Genomic DNA, 22582 nt, shown 5'->3' on the forward strand with positions numbered 1-22582 from the left:
GGAGATGAGATTAGAAAATGCACACCCCTCCTTACTCAGCTACGGATAAAGTCACAACCTAACACCCATGTATAAATACTTTGTTATATTTTAAAAAACAAAATATTTGCAGGGCCCACCTGGCTCTGCTCCTGCACAAAAAAAGGTTAATCCTCAATTTGTGACATCACAGATCAGAAGGGAGGGAGGCAGATACTTGGGGGGGAGGCAGCTGGAAAAAAGGGGGACAAACCAATGTGGAACCAGGGCCTGCCAAAACATCCAGAAGAGTGTCAGAGGCCAAGAAGCCAGTGGTGTACCTGGGGGTTGTCTCACTCCTGTCCCCAATCCCTGATGCTTTGGAGTTTCAGACACCCCTGTGAGGTTCCAGTACTGGGGTCTATCCTCAGTGTTAGCTTGTTCAGGTCACTGAGCAGTTTTGGGGGTCCTTTCTAATAGGAGACAGTCCCAGTTGCTCAGGCCTCTGAGGTCAGCCCCTTTCCATCACAGCCCCCTCCCCAAATAAGAATCATGAAGAGAGCTGGAGGGTCCTTCCTAGGAGGAGGGTGTTCTGGGGTGAGTCAATTGCGGGTTCCTTCTTCAATCCCTGACCAGGCGGTAAATGTGGTGCTGGGCCCCACGCTCACTGGTGGAGACCTCAAAGACGTAGGCGGTGCACAGCAGCAGTTCCTGGGTATCTCTGTTTGTCACCACCTGCCAGGGAGGCCAGGAGAATGGGATTATGCTTGGAAGGATCCATGGGGCCTTCCCAGGTTACCAGGGGAACTCCAGCAGGCCTCTTTACCACCTCCCAGTAGAGCAGTGCCCACCACATTATGTTCCCCAAGTAAACGGATTCCCAGCAGGTCAGGTTCCCTGGCAATAGGGGTTGTCCCTAAGATGAGGGTAGCAGTGGAGGGGCCTCAAATCAGATGGCGTATGTCTCAATGTCAGTGCACACCTCACATCACATTCCCCAGGTAAAAGAGGTCTCTACCATGATAGAGGTAAAGAGAGTCACTTCAGATGCCCCAGTCAACAGGTCTCTACCTCAGCACACCCCCCCAAATTAAATGGACTCCTTTTATCTCATGATCCCTGAGCCAGGTTAAATTCCCTGGGAAGCTGAGAATCACCTTGAAGTGTCCCCCATGTAGTTTCCCCAATGAGGGAGGGATCCTCCTATGTGGGAGTGCTGTGAAGTCCCCAAAACATCAGTTCCCTGGGGGAACAGAACCTCTGAGCTAAGGGTCATCTGTGCAGTCCTTACTGCCTCAGTTTCCAGGATGAGGATTCCTTGTGGGGTTCCTTCTGCATCAGTCCCCTGGGTAAAGGGATCCCCTAAGCTAAGAGTCTGTGGAGGGCACGCTCTTCTACATCCGGGGTCTCTATTCCAGTCAGACCCCGCCCCCATGTCACCTGGAGGATGGTGAAGTTCTCAAGGACGCTGTTCATCATGTATCGCTCGGGGAGCTGCCGCAGCTTGTGCAAGAAATTCACCAGGTACTCACACATGGGCGAACGCAGCAGACGGTACACGAAGCGCCCGTCCTCCAGCTGGGCCCGCTCCGTCTGAACAGGGGCAGGGAGTGGGGAGGAGAGTGGCTGAGACACACGCAGAGCACCTGAGAATCAGGCCCACCATGCCCCTCACTCCCACTGCCATCTCCCCTTCAGCAGTCCACCCACAGTGCCCAGAGACCAGGCCCTGAACACTCAGGGTCTTCCGAGTTAGGGTCTGGGCAGGCAAACCAGAAACCCCTCCACACCCTCTGAACCCTCAACAACTTTGTTGGATCTCCAGACCTCCAAAGACCCTTCCCCCATGACATCTACAAACTGTACTTAAAACCCCCAAAGCCTCAGCAACCCCTAAATGTGACTTCTGAACCTCCTTGCCCTGCAAACTCCTCCAAATCCATAAGAATCTTTTGAATCTTACTGACAACCTCCACACCTTTCAGCCTTCGAAATGCCCCCTAACTGTGACTTCTGAACTCTGTATTAGCTCCAATCTCAGACACTAGAACCCCCAGAGAGGCTGGGACTGCTCCCCATCCCCCACCCTGCCAATGCCCATGCCATCACGGCTCCTGGTCTGTGGGGCACCCCCAGAGGGGAGATGGTGGGCACTCGCCTGCCCAGAGCCCACACCTCCAGCCTCACCTCCACCTTCTCCACCACCTGCTTGCCAAAGGAGCAGACCTTGGAGGAGCAGGTGAGGGTCATGTGCTCCAGGCTCTCATACTGGCTGCTCACTCCATAGAAGCCACCGCTGCTGCCGCCACTGCTGCCAGCCCCTGCCTCCTCACCACTTGGGCCCCAGTTCAGGTCCGCCTGGGAGATGGGGAGGCACAGGTGAGTAGGAGGGGACATCTTTATAAACTCTGCCCCAGAGCCTGGTTTCCCCTGTTGCCCCTATAGTTGTCTATCTCCTTCAGCTTTCAAAGTTCCCATATCTCCATGAGCTGGTTTCTGGAGAAGACCCACCTATTCCATCAGTTTTGGGAAAGTCTGGGTCCCCAAAATGACCCTGGCTGTCTCTCCCCAGTAGCCAAGGAACTCTGGAATTCATGTTTTTCCCCTTGAAGCCCCTAATTTAAGAGTTCAGCCCCTTCCGAGGGCCTGATTACTAAGGAGACAGTTACCTCTAGCAACAGGTTGAGGCCCAGTGACTTCCCTCAGAGCTCTTCACTATCTTGGTTGCTAAGGTAAGTACTACTCCCTAGCAACAGGGCTGGACTCCTCTCCAGAACATTCTCTAGCACTTTCAACTGAGGGTTGGAGGTGAGATCCCCTTCATCATCCCAGATGCCAAGTGTGCAGACAGGTGGTCAAGTGTCATTAGACCAGGAAGGGCCTAATAAAGGCCAAGTCTGAGCCACCTCCTTGGGAGGTAGAGGATACCTCTCCTCTTCCTAACTTTAGTTGCTAACATCTTGCCAGATCACTCTCCTCAGAAGCCTGACTCCATCCTCCACCCTGGCAACAGGACCCTGTGAATCCAGGCAACACCCAAGGCCTTACCAGCAGGCTTCCTAAAGGGGTGGCTCTCCAGACCTGGGAATTGGTTGGGCCTGTCTTAAGCTCTAACAACACCCAAGACATCTGCAGCTCATACCGGGAGTTACCTCGGGCCTTCACACCACAAACCAGAAAGCTTTAAAACCATGGTCAATCATATCCAGCAAGACCAGTACATCTCAAGCCCCTAGTAGGATTCCTTCTGAGAGACTATTCCTCTACCACCCTAGTTACCACAGGAGTTAATATCCCCTAAACATTCACAAAACATTTGTTGAGCCCTAATAGTGTCAGTTATTGTACTGGACACCAAACCAAATAGGCTTTAAAAATACTCAAGATAGAGGCTGGGAATATAGCTCAGTTGGTAGAGTGCTTGCCTTGCAAGCACAAGGCCCTGGGTTCAATCCCCAGCACTGGGGGGGTGGGGGAGGGGACCCAAGATGAATCCTTGGTCACAGTTATATACAGTCATCCCTTGGTTTCCAGGAGATACTGGTTCCAGGATTCCTCATAGATTCCAAGGTCTGCAGACATTCAAGTCCCTAATATAACCTATACACATGCTCCTGTATACTTTAAATCATTTCTGGGTGACTTATAACACCTAATACAATGTAAATGCTATGTAAATAGTTGTTATCCTGTATTGTTTAGGGAATAATGACAAGAAAAAAACATCTGTACATGTTAGCACAAACACAACCATCATAAGCCTAACTACATTTTCCACCTGCAGTTTGATGAATCTGTGGATGTGAAATCCAGACACACTGAGGGGATGACTATGTACTGACGCTGGTATCAGGTTTAGTAAATGTTCAATAAATGATTGTGAAATACAGAACTTTACAAAGCCATTCCCCAGTTCCTTTAGTCACTTCCTCAGGGCAAGACATTCTCTAGCCACAGGGTCTGGTAAAAACTAGCAAAGTCTCAGTCCCCTCTGTAGAGACCAGAACTCTCCACACCCCCATAGGTTAAGGGAGGGGGCTGTTCCTTAGCAACAGTGTTGGTGTGGTCAGGTGGGACCTGGAGTCACCTGAACGTGGCAAGCCAATCCCAAGCCATGTTAGTCCCATGACTGGGGGTGGTATCTAGGAGGATCTGGGTAGGCTCAAGTGCCTCCATCCCACTCCAGGGGCTGGACTCTTCAGAGTTCCTTCTTGCAACAGGAGCTGATACTCAACGCTCTGAGAACTGAGACTCTCCCTGTGGTCTTAGCTGGGATGTCACATAGTTTTTGAGCAGAACTTGGTTTTGCTGCCAGAACTTACCCAGAACTTGACCAAGAAAAAGGCATGGGGAGGGCCTCGATCATACAGCTCCCGCAGACCACCCTTTTTCTCAGGAAATTTGTCGTAGATCTGCCGGACATCCACACTCTCCAGCGGGGGTGCTCCAGGACTGGGACAGTGCTGACTGATGTGCACAAACAGGTGCCTCTGGTACTGAGGAGGGCCAACCATGGGTGAGAAGGGGAGGGCTGAACTCCTGACTTCACTGCAAGAGTCCATCCCATGCTGTCACCATCCCCGCAGCTCCAGCCTGCTGCTCCACACTATCCATTAGTGCTGGGCCAGTACCCCAAGAACTGTTCACAACCATCTGCCCCAGCACTCCCAGTTCCTCGGCCCCAGCTCTGTGACAGCATTAGCTCAGGCCTCATCCGCTCTGACTTCCCAGTCTCCAATGTCTCCTTTCCATCTCATTCCTAACAGGGCTCTCCAAAGCAGATCCTGGCCCTCTCTTGTGCTCAGTCCTTCCATGGCTCCCCAGTGTCCCCAGCTCTGTATAGAACAGGTGCTCATGATCATTCAATGGATGGATAGGTGGATGGATAGGAATTCACATAGCCCATATCCAAGACTCCTCATCTGTCCTAATTCTCATGATTTCTTAATTTCTCCCATATCCTAAAGGTCCTCTCCATCGTCTCCTCCAACACAAATCTTCTGTCCATCTTTCCAGACCCAAGTTAAGCAAATCTGCCTATTCCTAGAAGCCTCTTTTGATCACAGACAGGGTCTCTCCACCCCATCCTTTCCATGGTTCCCCAATCGCACTTAAGAGGAAGCCAGACGAGAATCAGCACTGCCTACCCATCCACAGCCCCACCAACTCCCACTACTCTATTATTTGTTTCTCTGGAAATTCCATGCTCTGCCCATCTCTACACCTAGAGCATCTACTGCTGCCCATGGCAAACCCCCATACAACCCTCAAAGTTCAACTCAAATACAGTCATCTCAGGAAGCCTTCACTGACTTCCCAGAGAATTTGTCCTCTGTATATCCACAAAAACTCAAACTTCCTCAATGTCAGCACATACTCATTATTCAACAGACATGCCTTGAGAGGCCTACTGTATGCAGACATTATTCTGAGTCCTGGGACTACAAGACGAAGTCCCTGACCTCATGGATTTCACAGTCTACTGACTAAGAAAGAAAACTTTAAAAATCAACTTACAGTTAATATAAATTTCAGGAAGCAATGTATGCTATGAAAAGAAATCATAAGTAAAGAAGCTGAAAGTGATGGCACCTGATATTTCCATTAAGTGGTTTGGGAAAGCCTAGAAGAAAGTAATCGTCCTGAAGAAATGGTGAGAATGAGTCACAGCATGCGTGATGTGGGGTATGCAATTCCAGGAAGAGCAGTAGAGGGCCTAGTGTGTTCAAGAAAGAGCAAGTCGGCTGGGGACTGGAGCAGACTGAGCCAGGATGAAAGGGCAGGAGGTACCAGCACAGAGAATGGGACCGTGCAGATCTTTGTGGGCAAATTGAACAGACTTTAATTTTTCCTCCAAGTGGCATGGAGATTAGGAGATTTTAACCTAATCCAACTCAAGTTTTACCAGAATAGTCATTTACTGTGATTGGTGATTTCACTGGTGCTTATGCGGCATGGCAGAGACTGCTATGGGTTCACAAACTCCTATACACAGCACTAAACTACATTTCCCAGGACCCTTTGCAGTTAGTTGTGACCACATGACTAAGTTATAGCCAATGAGATGTGAGCAGACTTGATCATGGCCACATCCAAGTCAAAGGCAAAAAATCTCCAGAATAATCTTGCCTCTCTCCCTTCCACCATCTGCTGGCCAGATGCAGATTATCCAGCAGCCGATTCTGAAGTCCTAGAAAATGGCAGAACCATGAAATGGAAGGAGCCTGGATCCCCAAATAAGCATGTGGAAGATTCCTGCCCACCACCCACATTGAAACATGAGTGAAAATTTTCTATGGTATTCAATTCCTGAGCACTGGGAGTTGTTTCCTCTAACAGCTGGCCCACCCTGGCTAGTACAGAATCCATCTCCATCCTAGCCCAGGAGAAATCTGAGCTCCCAGAAATAAGATCTGCTTCTCCAGGTTCCTAACGTGTATCGCAAAGCCTATCAAACAACAGGAGCTCAAATATGTTTGATAAATGAATGAATGATGTCCTGGGGAGTTCCTCTGACCTTCACAACCTGTGACCCCATGACCATCCAGTTCCTTTATGCTAGCGGTTCTCAAAACATGGTCCCTGGGACCACCTGCCTTAACCTCATCTGGGAGATGGTTAGCAATGCAAATTCTCAAACTTCCCATCTAGATCAGAAATTCTGGGGTGGGGCCCAGCAGTCAGTTTCACAAGCCCTCCAGGTGATTCTGATTTCTACCAAGTCAAGGAAGCGCTGCTCTCTTCCCTCCCAGTCACCCTCGACATTCCCAAATCCCCCAGTGACAATCCCAAAATTTCACTTACGGAGTCAACTGCATCAGGTGGTTCCACAAAGGCTGAGAACTCCACCAGCTGCAACCGGGCAGTGCCCAGAGCCCGAGCCTGCCAGGCTGGGGGTGATGGGGCAGGTGGGGGCAGGGGTGAGAGGGCTTGGGGAGGCTCGTACCCTAGAGAGAGAGAGAACAAACAATAAAAATGGCTAACATTTCCTGACTGCATCAGGCACTGTGCTCTCTTGCCTGCCTCCACTTAGAAGCTGAAAAAGCTAAATACTCACTTTCCCAGCCTCCCATGCAGCTAGAGGTGGCCATGTGACACAGTCCTGGCCAATGAGACGTTAGGGGAAATCTGCTGGGGGGCTTCTGGGAAGGAGTTTCTTCCTGAATAAAAAAGACAGAACTTTGGGAGGAGAAAGTTTTTGGCCCTGGCCAAGTCCTGCTTGAGAACGTGATGTTTGGAGTTGGAGAAGCCATCTAGCCACAATAAGACAGAGGCCAAGGGAACTACAGTCCTGATACTGTTGAGCTGCTGAACAGAGAAGCAGCCCACCTGCAGAGTTGTTATATGGAATCATTAAAGCAAGTCTTTTCTATGTAAGGCACTATGAATTTGGATATTATATTACTTGCAGCCGTAGGTATTCCTAATTGATGAATCTGTGGAACCTGAGCTAGCTAGGGACTTGCTGTCTCACCAGTTAATGTTGACTGTTCAGGGTCACATCAGCATGGACTTCTGAAAAACATCTTGGCTGCCAAGATGTTGGTTGAACATGGAATCACCACAGAGGAAAGCAGATGGAAGTAGGTCCTGTGCTACCCAGCCAAGACCGAAGTCATAATTCTGGACTATCAGTTAATTGAAACCAATAAGTTCTTCTCCCCCACCCACTTCATTCAGTTTGATTTGGGTTTCTTTCTCTTGCAACTGAAAGAATCTTGACTAATACACTTCCCAATGTCCCATGAACTAGCACGTGGCAGACACAAACCCAGGATGTTTAGATACAGAAGCTGTGTTCTTAACCGTTGTGAATTCTGCCACTTACCTTTCCAAACACACATCTGCCCCCATCAGACACCCTGACTCCGTAAGAATGTGTCCCCTGATTAATGGAAGGTTGAAGGAGAGATCTGGGGTCAAAGGTAGAGAGGGAACACAAAGAAAGGAAGATAACGGGCTCTTACCTGGGAGGTCAGTAGATGGGGGAGTCAGTGACAAGGAGAACGGTGTCTGTGAGAATGGCTTCACGCTGAAGGACAAAGGAAGCCAGGGTCAGCACAGTGGAGAGGTGCAGGGAGGCAGGGGTGCAGACCCTGTGCTAACACACTATGGGCATGGTCTCACTGAAGACTCACAGCCACTGAGGCAGGTGCAATTACTGCTCTTCTCGTTTTGCAAGTGAGGAAACTGAGGCACAGAGGGATCAATCAACCTGCTCAAAGTCACACAGTAAGGGTACAGTAGAGGCTGGACTCAAACCCAGTGCCTCTCACAAAATGCCAGAAAGAGAAGAGAAAGCAGGTCTTGGGAGATGGGGAGAAGACACAGAAGATGGGGGTTTGGAGAAAGGAGAAGCTGAAGGGTCGGGAGAACTGGAAGAAAATGACCAGACATCAGGCCAAAGGTCAGGGTGGAGAGGCGGTGCCGTCCAGTGAAACTTTCTGTTTGATGGAAATGTTCCATGTGTACACCACAGTACATGCTGCAGAAGCCACTGGCCACCTGTGCCCAAGCAGCAGTGTGGCCAGCACACCTAAAGATCTGAATTTTCGCACCACTTAATTTTAATGTAAATAGTCACCTATGGCTAATGGCCTAGATTCAGACTCAGCTCCAGAAACCCAGAGGTAGCCGAGGAGAGATGGTGGTGAGGAAACTTGGAGGTCAGAGGTCAGGAGAGAAGTCAAGGCACCAAGTGAAAAACCAGGATCAGAAGAGACCTCCAGGAACCTTCAGACCCCACCTCCCAGGGACTCTGCCCCAGTCCTTGTTGTATCAATTGTCATGTCAATTCTGAAAACTAAACTCCAATACTCTGCTTATTGACATAATTTTTTGTCATCAGGGTCATTACTCTAATGCTAACTTCTCAGAAAGGACTACTCTGACCCCTGTCTAAAATAGAGCTCTTGGTGGATCAGTGGTAGAGCTCTTGCCTAGCATGTGTGAGGCACCCCCCCAAAAAACTAAACAAAATAAAATAGAGCTTATGAGCCCTGCTTTATTTCTTGTAGTTATTCCTCTTCTTAATTCATGATTTTTACATGTATACTGTCTATCTCCTCCCCTCACCAATTGTATAAGGCTCCATAAAGATGAGGAGTGTTTGCCTAGCATGTGTGGGGCACTGGGTTCGATTCTCGGCACCACATATAAATAAATGAAATAAAGGTCTATTAACACTAAAACAAATTTTAAAAAAAGATGAGGAGTCTGTCTCCTTTGTTCACTGCCTGGTCTCAAAACTGAACACAGTACCAGACATTTTATAGGTGCTCAATAAATACCTGACTGGCCATCTGCTTAATACTGGCCATCTGTCATTTCCTGGAACTTACTACTTTCCTACCTCAGGGCCTTGTCACATGCTATTTTCTTTGCCTGAAATATTCCCACACCCATTCTTTACCTGGGTAAGCTCTACTCAGTCTTCAATGCTATCTCAAAGAAATCCCCAGAACTTTCTCTCCAACCTAGAAGCTACCATGGTTCTTCACAGCACTTCACATGCCTCAATTTCATGTTTTTACTGTAGGTGGTGATTTAATTAACATTCAGCACCCCCACACACACTTGAATATCAGCTCCATAAAGCGGGGAACCCAGCACTCAGAGCAGTGCTGGTGAATGGCCCCTCCTGCAATGGTTTCCTTTGCAAACATGTGATTCCTTCAGCCCCTGGGGACTTGTTCTCCTCTGTCCACAGTGAAAAGTCTTCACTCCTGAACTAGATATGCCAGTCTGTCACCTTACTCTTTCTCTGGCAATACCCTCAACATTTTCCTGTGCCCTTCCAATACCCAGCCTCTCTGGGATGGAAAATGCACTTCGCATGAGTCTCTGGGACTCCTCTCAGCCGTCCCAGCAGCCTCTGGACATACAGAGGCTCCTAACACTCTCGACTTACAATGGTCTTCCCATGAGCCTCTGGGGCACAGACAATCCCTCTGGGGAGCCATTTTCTCATGGATATCCTCCAGGTCCAAACCAACTCCTCTTGCAGGCTGCACATCTCCAGATAGCCCCACCAACTCAAGTCACCAGCCACGCTTGCCCCCTCCCCTCCATCCCAGCTGACAGGGCCTATGGCATCCCTTCTCCTCCTGGCTTCCACTGCCCCATCCTCTCCCCACTATCACAGCTTGGACCCAGTTCTGAGCACTTCCTATGTGCCAGGTCCTATCTGAATCATTATACACAGGTTAAATTCATTTATTCCAACAATGTTGTAAGAAAGGTTATTACTCCCATTTTAGAGATGAAGAAACTGAGGTTCTGAGCATTGAAATCACCTACTCAAAGGCCCATCACCAAAAAGGAGCAGCACTAGGATTCACATCCAAATAGCCTGGCTCCAGAATTTGTGTTCAAAAGTGAGTTGGAAGTTGGAAGGTGGGGTGAGAAATTTGGAGGGTAGGGGTCAGGTGCCACGCCAGAACACAAAGTACTCACTCTGGAACATTCCAGGGTGGGCCAGAGCCCCCTGACCAAAACTGGAAAAGCTCAGTGGCCTAGAGAGAAGACAAAGAAGGTGGGGGAGAGGAGTGTCAGGTGGTCCTCTGTTGGCAATGGAGACCCGCCCCTCCAGTCCAACCCCACAATTCCCAGCCCAGGCCACCTGAGGACCGGCAGGACCCAGTTTGGCCTGTAGGGAAGGTGCTGAGATGAGCTGGGCAGAGGACATGGTAGCCATCGTCTGGAAAGCCTTGTCCTTAGAAACCTGGTCCTGGGGGGAAGTTGAAGGTCCATATTAATGGGGGACACAAGTCAACAACAGGGTGGGACAGTGATGGGGTGGGGCAAGGATGGGAGATACAGATCCAGGGAGTCAAGGCAAGGGGTTGGAGAGGGTTAAGCCCCTTTCCCTAGCGCCCTCACCCCTCTGGGTCTCCTTAGGGACTGGGCAGTTGTCCGGGGTAAGAGTACATGGGAAGATGGGCAGGGGGACTTACCACATTCAAGGCCTGCCCAAGAGGTGGGGAAGGTTCCACAGGAGGAAAGAAAACATGATTTAGGAATGAAGCCTGGCCTCCCCTACCTCCTCTATCCTACCAGCCCGCACAGCCCTGCCACTCTGAGCTGAGCAAGCAGGGAGTGATGGATAGATGTGGATCAGGAAGCAGAGGTGGCCAGACCTAGAGAGGAAAGGGGGATTCTACACCCAGAATAAGTCCCTAATGAGGGTTTCTAGGTCAAGAAAGAGTTGGAAATAGAGGTTTCCAGATGCCCAGGCAACAGGAAATGAGAATTACACACCCCCAGGGAATAGAAGGTAAATGTTTCCTAATCCAAGCAGAACAGAGAGGAAATAGGGACAGTGCAGAAAAGGCAGGAAGCAAAGGTTTTTAGGCCCAGAGAGAAAGGAAGGAAAAGCTTCCCAGTACAAAAAAAAAAAAAAAAAAAAAAAAAGGACAGGAAGTGATTATCTCCAAGTCTAAAAGAAGAGGCAGAAATGATCTCGTACCCAGAGGGATAGAAAATGAGGGTCTCAGGCCAAGAAGAAATAGGAAATCCAGAAGATGAAAAAAAAAAAAGAAAGAAAGAAAATGGATATGAAAATCTCCAACAGGAAATGAAGCTTTCTGAGCACAGAAAAAAACAGGCAGGCCACATGGGGGCTGGAGATGGGGAGATGAACCAAAGGAATCAAAAAGGGAGCCCTCGGAGCACAAGAGGGGAAAGGAAATGAGATTCCCAGGAAGGGCCAAGAGCAGAGGCAAGAGGAAAAGAGCAGGAGCCAACAGGGGGGCCACACAGATCATCCTTCTTACCTGTCCCAAGCTCAGTCTCCTCCCTTTCTTAGGTCTCTCCCTACCCAGGGTCTCAGTACCCCCAATCTTCTGGGTCTTCATCCCCATCCCTCTGAGTCTCTGCCCTCCCCCCAGGTCTCTGTCCATCCCTCAGGGTCCCTGCCTTGGCATTTACCTTCAGTTTGGACTGGATTTCTCTTGATTTCCTTCGAGCCAAAACCTGGATATGACTAGAGACCTGCAGGGATTGATGGAGAAGCAGACTGAGGTCACAAAACCACCCATCTCTGTGTCCACTCCCCCTTCGCTCCTTCAGGTGCCCCACAGAGCTGCTAGACATGAAAGACCACAGACAGGTAGGTCATTTCTGCAGTATTTGAACACAATGGTGCCCACAAAGCTATTCCTGCCAAGAACTTACTAATACCACTAATCTTCCAGACCCCACAAATCCAGGCTCCTGTCCTGGCTACATCCTTCCCTCTTTGACTATTTTGGTCTATCTGACTGCTTCTAGCACAACTGTTAGGAAAACTACTGCCAATTGGACAATTAGCTCAAACTCCCAGACACGCCTAGGAGACAAGCTAAAACACATGAACCAGAGCCTCCTTGAGCCTGAACTAGTCCATACAAAGATGGCCATAAGGGGATAAGCTGGCCCCAGTCAGAAGCCCAGAAATCAGTCCTGAGACCTGTTTGCGAGTACGGGTCTTCCCTGTTCTCAGTTTGATATAGCGGGCAATCAGTTCATTCCGACCTGAAGAATCAAAATAAAAAAGAGTTAGACAATGAACAGAACTTCTGGGCAGAAAGGATACCAGGGAAGAAGAGAGTAGCAACAGTCCCCAAAGGGCTATAGCAGTCTTGACTGCTGGTTTCCTCACTTTTATGGGGGCCAGACTGCCAGGGAGCAAATCCCATCCCTGCCACATACTAGCTCTGACCTTAGGCAAACCACTTAACCTTCCCGGGCCCAATTCCTCATCTGTGCAAATGGTGATACTGGCTCCTAACTGAGAATCACTGGGAGGACACAATGCATGTTTACAGGGACAATGCTTAGAGCACGATAAATGGTAGGTGGGGGTCAGGTCAAAAGACACTGGGAACTCACCATACATCTTGCCTTCATCAGACAGAATGATTTTCCTGCGGCCACATGGCGGGTAGATGGCCAGGGCCTCCTGGAAGCTCTGCTCAATGTCTGGGCTCCAGACACCCTCTGCATCTGGGCCCCCGTCTCCCCCAGCCCCCTCGCTGCCGCCGGTGCCCTCTTCACTGCCTTCCTCACTGCCTGTCCAGCCGCTGCCATCGTCCAGGGGGGCCCCAGCCCGGGGTTCCCCCATCTGGGCCTGCAGGAACACAGAGCTCAGCAGCCTTCCTCCCACCCAAAGGGTCTTGCAGCGCTAAGGACTGGGAGTCAGACCGCTGAGTCTGAGGGAGGAGGGCTGGGAGTCTAACTCTTGGGTCCGAGGGAGGAGGGACTAGGTCCTGGACCTCTGGCTCTGAGGGAGGGCTGAGGTCTGAACTCCTGGGTCTAGGGAGAAGAGCTGGGGTCAAGCTCCTGGATCCTAGAGGAGAAAGGGGATGGACTTCTGGGATAGCTTCGGGGAGCTGTTGTCCCCTGAGTTTCCGGAGGAACTTAGATTATGATGAAGTTCTGAATACCCCAGAGTAATGGCCGAGAAGGCCATGAGGGTTGAAACTCTGGGTGTGGATTATTGATTTTAAAGACAGGAGCCGTGTTAATTGTAGGGAAGGAGAGTGTGGGTGAAACCATCCAGTCCCAATCCAAGAACAGGTGCTAGGATGCCAGCCCAGCGGCAGCTGCTAGAAGGGGGAGGGGCGTCGGCCCAACACCGGCTGTGCGTAGACCCAGAAAGAGGGGACAGAGACCCAGAGCGAATGGGACACAAGATCCAGAGTGAAGAGGACTGACATCCAGAGAGAGGAAGAGGTGCAGGAAGCGGGAGAGAGACAGAGAGATAAAATGAGACAGGAACAGAGACTCGGCCGAAACTGATACGGAGACCAGGAAAGAGCCACAGAACCACAGGCTGGGGGACGGGGAAGCCCACAGAACCACAGGCTGGGAGCCAGGGGCACCCACAGAACCACAGCCTGGGGGACAGGCCGTTCGGCCATCTGGAGTGCCAGAACAAAGGGCCCAGGCGTCCCCTCCCCCAGCTTCCCACAACCCCCATCGGGGAGGGGCTGGCCAGCGAGGGCGCCTCCCCTCCGGCCCTCGGCCCCGCCTCCTCCCCTCCCCCAGCGCCGTGGGCTCAGATCCAACCCAAGTTCCCAGTGACTTTCCGGAGGCCGGGAACAGGGAAAACTTTTTCCAATACAGCCCGATCCCGCCTCCTTGGAGGCTCCATGTCTTCCACGGCTTTCCCAGGACCTCAGAGTCCAGATTCCCATCCCCCTCCTCCTTCGGACCCTGGACCCAGGGCGGAGGCAGACAAAGACCCCAGGCCGAGTCCGGTGGCGCTGCAGCATTCAGGACCCCCGTAGGCCAAAATCCCAAACCAGCCCTCCCCCATGTGGCCAGACAAAGGGACGGATGAGCAGGGTAAGAAAGATACCTCCTATTTTACCGCTCCAGTCCCCAAATCTCCGAAAAGGCAAGAAAGAACATCCAGGACGCCCGATAGTTCTTCCTCTGCCACCCGGGGGACCCTTCCTTTTGGTAAGGGAGATCAGACGCCCATAAATCACACGAGCTCACCAGTTCGGTCAGAAATACACAAGGGGTCTTTCTCGCTGCAAAGGGACACCGCTCACACTCACGCACCGCACGCCAGTGCCTGGGTCCACAGCTCTCAGCCACTCCCGCGCGCACACTCCCAGATTCAGACCCGTCATCAACACCCTAACTCCCGCGAAAGTTCCAACTCCACACTTGGGCTCGGTCACCAGCGCAAACTCGGGCCCCCAGGCAAAAAGAGAGCGGCAAGCAGTTGCGAGAGGGTCCCACAAACACACGCCTCACCTCATCACGCGTAACTTCCCACCCCAACTCACACACCCCAAAGCAGGATCCCGACTCCCGCCGGCGCCTTCCTACCTCCCGGCCTGGGGCTGGGGAGCCGCGGGCGGGCGGGGCGCTGCGAGGGAGAAAGTTGCCGGGAGCTTTGTTTGGGAAAAGTGGGAGGGACCGGAGGGGGGGCGGGCCCGGGAGGCCGACTGCGGGAAGGGAATCTGACTGTGACAGTTTGGGGAAGGATTTTTGCTCCGGGAGAGATGGAGTCAATCTGGAAGCTGGGAGGAACCAAGGATTCGAATGCTTGGGCTCTAGGAGAGGAGGAAGATTGGGAATTCGTACTGCTGGGTGTGAGGGAGGAGATTGGGAGCCGAGAAACCTGCGTCTGAAGAAGGGGGCTAGGGCCTTGACTCCTAGGTCTGAGAGAAGGGCTGGCATCTGGACACTGGGTCTGAAGGAGTAGAGACGGGGACCTGGACGTGGTGATGTGATCGAGGAGAGGTGGAGTCCTGGGCTACCCTCTAGTTTGTTTGTGTCGGAGATGTAGAAGTGATGTGAACACAAAGAATCTTCCTGTTATCCCCAACTTTATTTTTGAAGATCAGTGTACTGGGATGGATTTTAACTGATTTCCTATGACAACACAGCTTCCTTGTGACTTCACCAGAGTTAAGAGTCGTGGGCAAAACCCTCGGAATTTATTGGAGGTCCACAGAGGTGCATAGTCTACCACCCCCAAGCTCTAGTAGTGGACGATGGCAGTGGTCCCAGGACCGGAGAGAGCCTCGGAGTCTAACAAAAGAGGGGTGAGGTCCCTGATTCCTGATCTGTTAAAGATGAAGGGTTCAGTTTTATAACTCACAAGACTAGAGGGGGCTGGCGTCCAGACCTTGGGGTCCTGAAGGAGAAGGGGGGGGGGGCGTTCCTTGGAAGATGGAGCATAGGACTGAGTTTCAAAAGAAAACGGGACTTTTTAAGTGGAACCGGAGAGGGAAAAAGAGAAGGGATACGCAGAAAGGTTCAGAGATAGATATCGAACTGAAGAATGAGGGAACTAGAAGAACTACCCGGACTCTGGAGTTTCCATAGCACAAGGAACCTGAGAATGAAACTGAGCGCGGGAGCCAGATCAGCGGCTCAGAGGCGGGGTCCAGGTGCAGGGGCGTGGCTCTAAGTTACGGGGCATGGCCATCTGCTATTGGTGCGAGTCTCGGATAGACGGACCAGAATCCGAGAACACAGGCAGGGCCGAGGTCTACCGATATGGGCGTGGTCCTATGATAGGGGCGAGGCCAGGGAATGAGAGCGGCTCCGGGCTAAGGGGTGTAGTTAGCGAAGAATGTAGGCGTGGCTCTGCCCACCCGGGCGTGACCCTGGAGTAAAGGCCTGAGCTCTTGGGTGACGTCAGCAGGTGGGGGCGTGGTCAGATAATAGAGGGTGGCTACGCCTCGCGGAGCACATCCAACGCTCCAGGACTGTAGCGTTGGCTCGAGACCAGAACTGTTTGGATTTTAACAGTCCGTGGCCCGGAGTGGTCCGGTGACCGGAGTGGTCCTGGAGTCCGGTGACCGGGCTGTGGTCTAGCATAAGGAGGGGGCCCAGAAGAAGGGGCTGGGCGTGGGCAAAGGTGAGGAATGAGAACCGTGTATGAAGCAGAACCCAAAGAGCTGGGTCTGAAGAAGAGGTGACTAGGTGGGACGGAATGGGTAGGAATAGAAGAAAAGGGGAGTAGGGGCTAACCGGCGTGGTGTGGGGAGTTGTCTAGACAGGGGACGGTGCCTGGGCAAGGGGCAGGAAAGGGGTCTTGGGCGGGTGGTGAGTGGCCACTGCCAGGATAAGTGTTCTGACTCCTTCCCTTGCTACAGCCTCCTCTCCCATCCCGCAATGTGGCATCCGCTGATCCTGCTACTGCTGCTCCCGTCCGCCCTGGTGCCACCCTCCTCTGCGGCCCCTATCCGCGATACTGACCCCCAGGAGATATCCTCGGGTTTTCTAGGCCTCCAGAGCCTACTCCAAGGCTTCAGTCGACTTTTCCAGAAAGCAAGTGATGGCAAGGGTTGCTTGGAAGTGGAGAAAGATTTCAGGGAGACAGAGTGAGAGACAGGTCGGGGCGGAGAATGGGATCAGACGGAAAGAAGTCCAAAGGACAAAGAAGGCAACAAAAAATAGAAAGAGAGGGAAAAGTAACAGACAAGGAGAATGGAAGATGAGACTGAAGAGAGAGGATAGGGACAAACAACCTGACAGGCGAGGGTAAAGCAATGGAACAGAGTAGAGACCCAACAAACGAGGTTTGGGAATGAAAGGTTAGGTCCAAAGGAACAGAGCACAGAGAGGGAAGGAGATGGGAGGGACTGGGAAAGAACTTGAGGGCATCCTGGCAGGGCTGCAGATGCACTGGAGAGATATGAGGTCCCAACAGCTTACTGGTTACCCCTCTGGCTTTAGGATGACCTGCTACGGGGTCTGGACAGCTTCTTCTCTGCACCCATGGACTTCCGGGGCCTCCCCAGGAACTTCCACCAAGAGGAGAACCAGGAGCGTCACCTGGGGAATAGCACCCTCTCTAGTCACCTCCAGATTGATAAGGTGTGTATGCAGAAAAGACCCAGGCATCTCCCCACCATCCCTCATGCTGTAGTACCCACAGTTCTGCAGACAGGGCAGAGGAGAAAACTGGGTTTGCTCTCACCCTCTTAACCCATTCTTTCACAGGTAACTGACAATAAGACAGGAGAGGTGCTCATCTCCGAGAAGGTGGTAGCATCCATTGAACCAGAGGGGAGCCTGGAAGGTGACTGGAAGGTTAGGACATGCCCTGTCCCTAAAGTGTCCAGTCCTCAACACTTTCTGTCGTTTAGGAAGAAGGGTTGATCCTCCTCCTCTCTCTCTGAGGAATTTCCTCTTTCTAAGCCTCAACCTCGTCCTCTGCCAAAAGGGTCAGACCAACTCAGAAATAAGGTTTACTACCTCACAATACACCCCCAACTATTTAGTAAACTCCAGAGGGTTTTGTGACTCCAAGTGTTTTAAAAGTAAGCCAAATAGGATGTGGTGGCACACCCAAACTGAGGCAGGAGGTCAACCCAGGCAACTTAGTGAGACCCTGTCTCAAATCAAAATAAAAAAATAAAAAGGGCCGAGGGTGTAGCTTAGTGGATAAGTACCCTGGCTTCAATCCTCAGTACTCCGAAAGAGAAAGGCGGGGACTGATATTTTAACTCAGTGGTAGAGGGTTTGCCTAGCATGTGCAAGACCCTGAGTTCAATTCCCAGCACTGGAAAAGAAAGAAAAAAAGTAAATCAAAAAGTGCTTTGATTGTAAGAGCTTGGTAAGCTTCACCCCTGTAAACCTCAAAATGTGTTTTTATTCAAAGTAAGTGTTCTGCCAACCTCAGAGTATTTTTTAATCTAAAAGTTCTTGGTCAACCTCTCCCTTGTAAACTGCAAAATGTGATTTTTAATTCCAGTGTGCTTTATGAACTCCAAATACAATCCCAAAGGTGTACTTCACCTTCATAAAACTCTATGTGTGATTCTAATCCCAAAGTGCTTTGCAATCATCAGAGTATATTTACCTAAAAGTACATGGCTTATCCATGTGGTTCCCACATTCCTGCACATATTGTTTTAAAATTTTCAAACTATAACAATTAATTGTACATTGCAAAAGAGCCAGCAGAGGGATTTTTGACTGTCCCCAACACCAAAAAAAAAAAAAATGATCAATGTTTTGAGGTGATTGATATACCAATAACAACAACAAAAAATTCAAACCTACAAAAAATATTTTTTAATAGTACACTCATTATGCCTGCATTCCCTTTTTCATAGGCCAAATTTTCTCAACCTCAGCATCATTGGCATTTGGGCAGGACAGTCCTTTACTGTGTGGGGCTGACCTGGGCACTGTAGGATGTTTGACAGCATCCCTGGCCTCCCACTGGAAGGAAGTAGCACTCCCATCCCCTCCAGTTGTGACAACAAATGTTTCCAGACTTGGGTTGAGAATGCCTGGAGTAGATTCATTACTTGTTAACATTTTGCCATATGATAGCTAATTGCTGACATCTGGATACTTCACCTTTGAATACTTCAACAAATCTAAGAATAATATATTCTCCCTCATGACCTAAGTACCATTTTTACACCCTCCAAAATTGAAGGTTGCTATTTTTGATAGGGTTGCCATAACAAAGTGCTACAAACTAGACAGCTTAAATGGCAGAAATTTCTTGTCTCAAAGTTCTGGAGTCTGGGTGTTCAAGATCAAGGTGTCAACAGAGATGGCCTCTCTGAGGGCTGAGCGGAGAATCTGTTCCATGCCTCAACCATGGCTTCTGGTGTTTCACTAGCAGTCTTTGGTGTTCCTCAGCTTATAGATGCCTTGCCCCAATCTCTGCCTTCTCTGCCTGGCATCCTCCCACTGTGTCTCTTTGCAAGAGAACACCAGTCATCATCCTAAGACCTCATCCTAATTAAAGCTGCAATGACCCTATTCACAAATAAGGTCACATCCGAGGTACTGAAGGTTAGGATTTCAAAATATGTATTTGGGAAGCCAGGCACAGTGGTGCACACCTGTAATCCCAGTGACTGGGGAGGCCAAGACAGAAGGGATGGTAAGTTCAAGGCCAGCCTTAGCAACTTAAGGAGGCTCCCAAGCAACTTGGTGAAACCCTGTCTCAAAATTAAAAAAAAAAAATTAAAAAGGGCTGGGGATGTAGCTCAGTGGCAAATTGCCCCTGGGTTAAATTCCCAGTATCTGCCCCCCCCAAAAAAATATATGTGTGTAAATTTGGTGAGAATAGCCATCTCCTACAGGGCTTCTCAGACCTCAGCTTGTTACAGATGTTGCTTAGGTAGGCCTAGGTGGGGTGGGACTCACTAATTTGCATGCCTCACAACCGTGGCCCACACTTGAGTAGCAAAGACCAATAGACAAATCAGTTCATATTCCCATTTGCCACTTGACTCAAAGCTGTCCTTGAAATCTGGTTTTCAGTTTTGATCAGGAATCAATCAAGGATGACATGTTGCATTTATGGTCATATTTCTTTAGTAAGCCCAAAAGCTTTTAATCCCTAAGTGCTTTATCCACTTCAAACTGCCTTCAAAACCTCCTAAAGTGCTTTGTAATCCCCAAAAGCGTTACAAACCCTAAAGCTCTCTGTTATACTTTTGAAACCCCCCAAAAAACATTTTCAATCCTGAAGTATTATATAAACCTGAGTATTTTTAATCCTCAAGTGTTCGCAAACCCAAGTGCATAGTAAACCTCAAAGAGCTTTTCAAACTCCACAGCACCCTATCAGCTACATAGGGGGTTGGACAACTCCACAGGGATTGAGCACACCTGGGTGTACTGTTTGGAGTGTGAGAGGGTTTCCTTGTTCTTCTTCTCCAGGTACCCAAGATGGAAGAGAAGGAAGCCCTGGTGCCCCTCCAGAAACTCATGGACAACTTCCACCCAGAACCCCATCCCCGGGTATCCTTCTGGATCATGAAGCTGCCTCGGAGGAGGACCCACCAGGATGCCCAGGAGGGTGGTCGCTGGCTCAGTGAGAAGCGGCACCGTCTGCAAGCCATCCGGGATGGGCTCCGAGAGGGGACCCATGAGGATGTCCTGGAAGATGGGATCCAGGGCTCCTCCCACTCTAAACTGCCTGCCCGCAAAACCCACTTCCTATACATCCTCAGGCCCCCCCAGCAACTATAAGGGTGGGGACCAGGAGCCCAACACCAGATGGAAATAAAGTTCTTCTTACATCACACAGCACTATCTCCTTTGGGGATCTGTCCCCAAGCCCTGGCCAACCAGATCTCAATAGTCGCCTCCAGTCTGAACCCTGAGCATGATGCCCAGCTGTTCTAGCTCTCACCTGTCTCCAGTCTCGGTTTTCTCATTCAGATCTGTGTCCTGATTGAGCCACTCCATCCCCTGCAGCCCCATTCATCTGCTCAGTTCCCAAGCCTGTCACCTGCAGCCTGGTCTGCCCTCCCAGCCCCTGTCACTCCAGCTCTGTTCACTTAATCCCTGAATTAGTTTCCTCTCGATGCCATAACAAATGACCACCAACTCAGTGACCCAAAGTTACACAAATGCCTATTCATAGATCATTAAGAAATCCAGGATGGCTCAGTTAGCCCTCAGTTCTGAGTTTCAAAAGGCCAAATCAAGGCATCAGCCAGCTGGGCCCTTTTTATTTTTTTAATTTTTAGTTGTAGATGAACACAATACCTTTATGTGGTGCTGAGTCTCAAACCCACTACCCCACACTTGCCTAAGGCAAGCATTCTACCACTGAGCCACAAGCCCAGCCTGAGCAGGACACCTTTTAGTGGGGCTCTGGGAAGAAGTTGCTTCCCACTCAAGATTTTGGCAGAATCTAGTTCATTCATGTCATGAGTGAGATACAACATTAATATAGACCAAACACATTTGTGTCTTTCCACAATGTCAGAATTTATGGAATAAACAGGTTACATCAACTTTAATTCACCAAAAATACTCATGGTTCCCTTAATGTCATGACTGAGGCAATTATGTATTTTATTCCATTCCCAGCTCAATTTTGAATATCTGTAACACTAAGATCACATCTCATACTTCACATAATGCTGTAGGTTACAGAAAGACTAAGGAAGGATCAAAGCAGCCACAGGGTTACAGGATCAGCCACAGGGTTACATCCTGTACATCCTCAGGCCCCCCCAGCAACTATAAGGGTGGGGACCAGGAGCCCAACACCAAATCAAAGACCCTAGATGTGAATGGAAAGAGTCACTCTAGGTCAGATAAGGTTTTAACCAAACAATTCTGCAGATATGTCAAGGCAAGAGTCCAAATGGATGGCAGTTACTGAAATGTCAGCCTAAAGTGTCAACCTGAAGTGAGCAGTCTGCATTATTGTCACCAGTAGGATAAATCTGAGCTGAAACCCAGAGTCAGAGAGTTAGAGGTTCATCAGTGTGGCAGTTTTCCCAGGCAAGGCTCAAGATGAGTGACCAGGTGACCAGGGTCAGTGTGCCACTGTGTCCATTCTTGGGGTATACCTTATTTTATGGATCTTAGGTGAGGGGGGTTACATTTGACTAACACTTGACAAGCTACTGTGTCTGGGTTTTCGGCAGATGTTACTGCTTTCATTTGGTAAGTTGACACAAGTTATTCATATTTGTTTACTTGCATAAGTAAGATGTAGAATCCGGCTCCCTTGGCTCTTGTGGAGTTACTCAAAGTTGAATATCTCATGGCAAATTACTGCTTTGTAAAATGGAATAACTCTGGGTTAGGCATGGTCTGAAAACTATCGGTTTTTTGTTTTATTTGGTTTTTCGGTACTGGGGATTAAACTCAGGGCTGCTTAACCACTGAGTCACATCCCCAGCCCTTCTTTATATTTTTATTTAGAGACAGATCTCACTGAGTTGGTTAGGGCCTTGCTAAGTTGCTGAGGCTCACTTTGAAGTCATGATCCTCCTGCCTCAGCCTCCCAAGCCGCTGGGATGACAGGCGTGCTGCACCACACCCAGCCTAAAAACGACTGTTTTATATATCATGGAGTAACTTGGAGCAGGTCTTCTGGAACTGAGGTCTGCGTCTTCACCGATAGCTGGGTGTCACTCACCCTTAACTGAGAAGCCTCTCTCCAGTTGTGTCAGCTTTACCTCATCTCAGAGCCAGCAATCCAATCTCACATTGGAATCCCTCTCACTTCCCCTCCTACTCCGTCTCTAGTATGCCTTCTCTTCCTCTTCCAATAGGAGACAGTACTCTCTGTTTTCAGGGCTCTTGAAATTGAACCTGGATCCCAGGTTCCAGGACTTAGAGAACAGTCAGTCACCTTTTAGGACCACTATTGTCCCTACCTCGGGTGCTGGCT

The 22582-nt window shown here is 49.9% G+C and overlaps 2 protein-coding genes across 12 annotated transcripts; one reads left to right on the plus strand and one right to left on the minus strand.

Moving 5' to 3' along the window:
* Window positions 1–66: 66 nt before the first annotated feature.
* Window positions 67–14849, minus strand: Tead2 (TEA domain transcription factor 2). Of its 7 annotated transcripts, none has more exons than XM_047529059.1 (14): window positions 14782–14800; window positions 14300–14397; window positions 12829–13066; window positions 12407–12471; window positions 11887–11949; window positions 10914–10925; window positions 10580–10687; window positions 10414–10472; window positions 7926–7990; window positions 6763–6905; window positions 4281–4454; window positions 2185–2316; window positions 1399–1551; window positions 67–693 (listed from the first exon to the last, which is right to left on the minus strand). In XM_047529059.1, exons 3-14 carry the CDS (start codon window positions 13058–13060, stop codon window positions 580–582), a joined length of 1320 nt encoding a protein of 439 aa, XP_047385015.1. In that variant the 5' UTR covers window positions 13061–13066; window positions 14300–14397; window positions 14782–14800; the 3' UTR covers window positions 67–579. The 7 variants fall into 7 exon arrangements, with proteins under 7 accessions (XP_047385015.1, XP_047385010.1, XP_047385011.1 ...); XM_047529054.1 differs by having other exon boundaries at window positions 2146–2316; window positions 14782–14799; XM_047529055.1 differs by lacking the exon at window positions 14300–14397 and having other exon boundaries at window positions 2146–2316; window positions 14782–14849.
* On the plus strand, window positions 14064–20465 carry Dkkl1 (dickkopf like acrosomal protein 1). 5 transcript variants are annotated; one of them, XM_047529066.1, is made up of 6 exons: window positions 14064–14286; window positions 15345–15503; window positions 16563–16737; window positions 17146–17286; window positions 17413–17502; window positions 20104–20465. In XM_047529066.1, exons 3-6 carry the CDS (start codon window positions 16582–16584, stop codon window positions 20413–20415), a joined length of 699 nt encoding a protein of 232 aa, XP_047385022.1. In that variant the 5' UTR covers window positions 14064–14286; window positions 15345–15503; window positions 16563–16581; the 3' UTR covers window positions 20416–20465. The 5 variants fall into 5 exon arrangements, with proteins under 5 accessions (XP_047385022.1, XP_047385023.1, XP_047385024.1 ...); XM_047529065.1 differs by lacking the exons at window positions 14064–14286; window positions 15345–15503 and adding an exon at window positions 16132–16324; XM_047529067.1 differs by lacking the exons at window positions 14064–14286; window positions 17413–17502 and having other exon boundaries at window positions 14963–15503.
* The last annotated feature ends 2117 nt before the right edge of the window (window positions 20466–22582 follow it).

This window comes from Sciurus carolinensis, chromosome 16 (assembly GCF_902686445.1).
Source record: "Sciurus carolinensis chromosome 16, mSciCar1.2, whole genome shotgun sequence".
Taxonomy (NCBI): Eukaryota; Metazoa; Chordata; class Mammalia; order Rodentia; family Sciuridae; genus Sciurus; species Sciurus carolinensis.

What these genes read in the sequence shown, in the direction of transcription:
- Tead2 (XM_047529055.1), bottom strand. Translation starts at nt 13,060, where the DNA reads ATGGGGGAACCCCGGGCTGGGGCCCCCCTGGACGATGGCAGCGGCTGG. An exon ending in CACCTGATGCAGTTGACTCC is followed by an intron (nt 4,455 to 6,762) that starts GTAAGTGAAATT and finishes GGCCCTCCTCAG; the next exon opens with TACCAGAGGCACCTGTTTGT. An exon ending in AGAACTTCACCATCCTCCAG is followed by an intron (nt 694 to 1,398) that starts GTGACATGGGGG and finishes CCTCCCTGGCAG; the next exon opens with GTGGTGACAAACAGAGATAC.
- Dkkl1 (XM_047529066.1), top strand. Translation starts at nt 16,582, where the DNA reads ATGTGGCATCCGCTGATCCTGCTACTGCTGCTCCCGTCCGCCCTGGTG. An exon ending in TCAGTCGACTTTTCCAGAAA is followed by an intron (nt 16,738 to 17,145) that starts GCAAGTGATGGC and finishes CTCTGGCTTTAG; the next exon opens with GATGACCTGCTACGGGGTCT. An exon ending in GTCACCTCCAGATTGATAAG is followed by an intron (nt 17,287 to 17,412) that starts GTGTGTATGCAG and finishes ATTCTTTCACAG; the next exon opens with GTAACTGACAATAAGACAGG.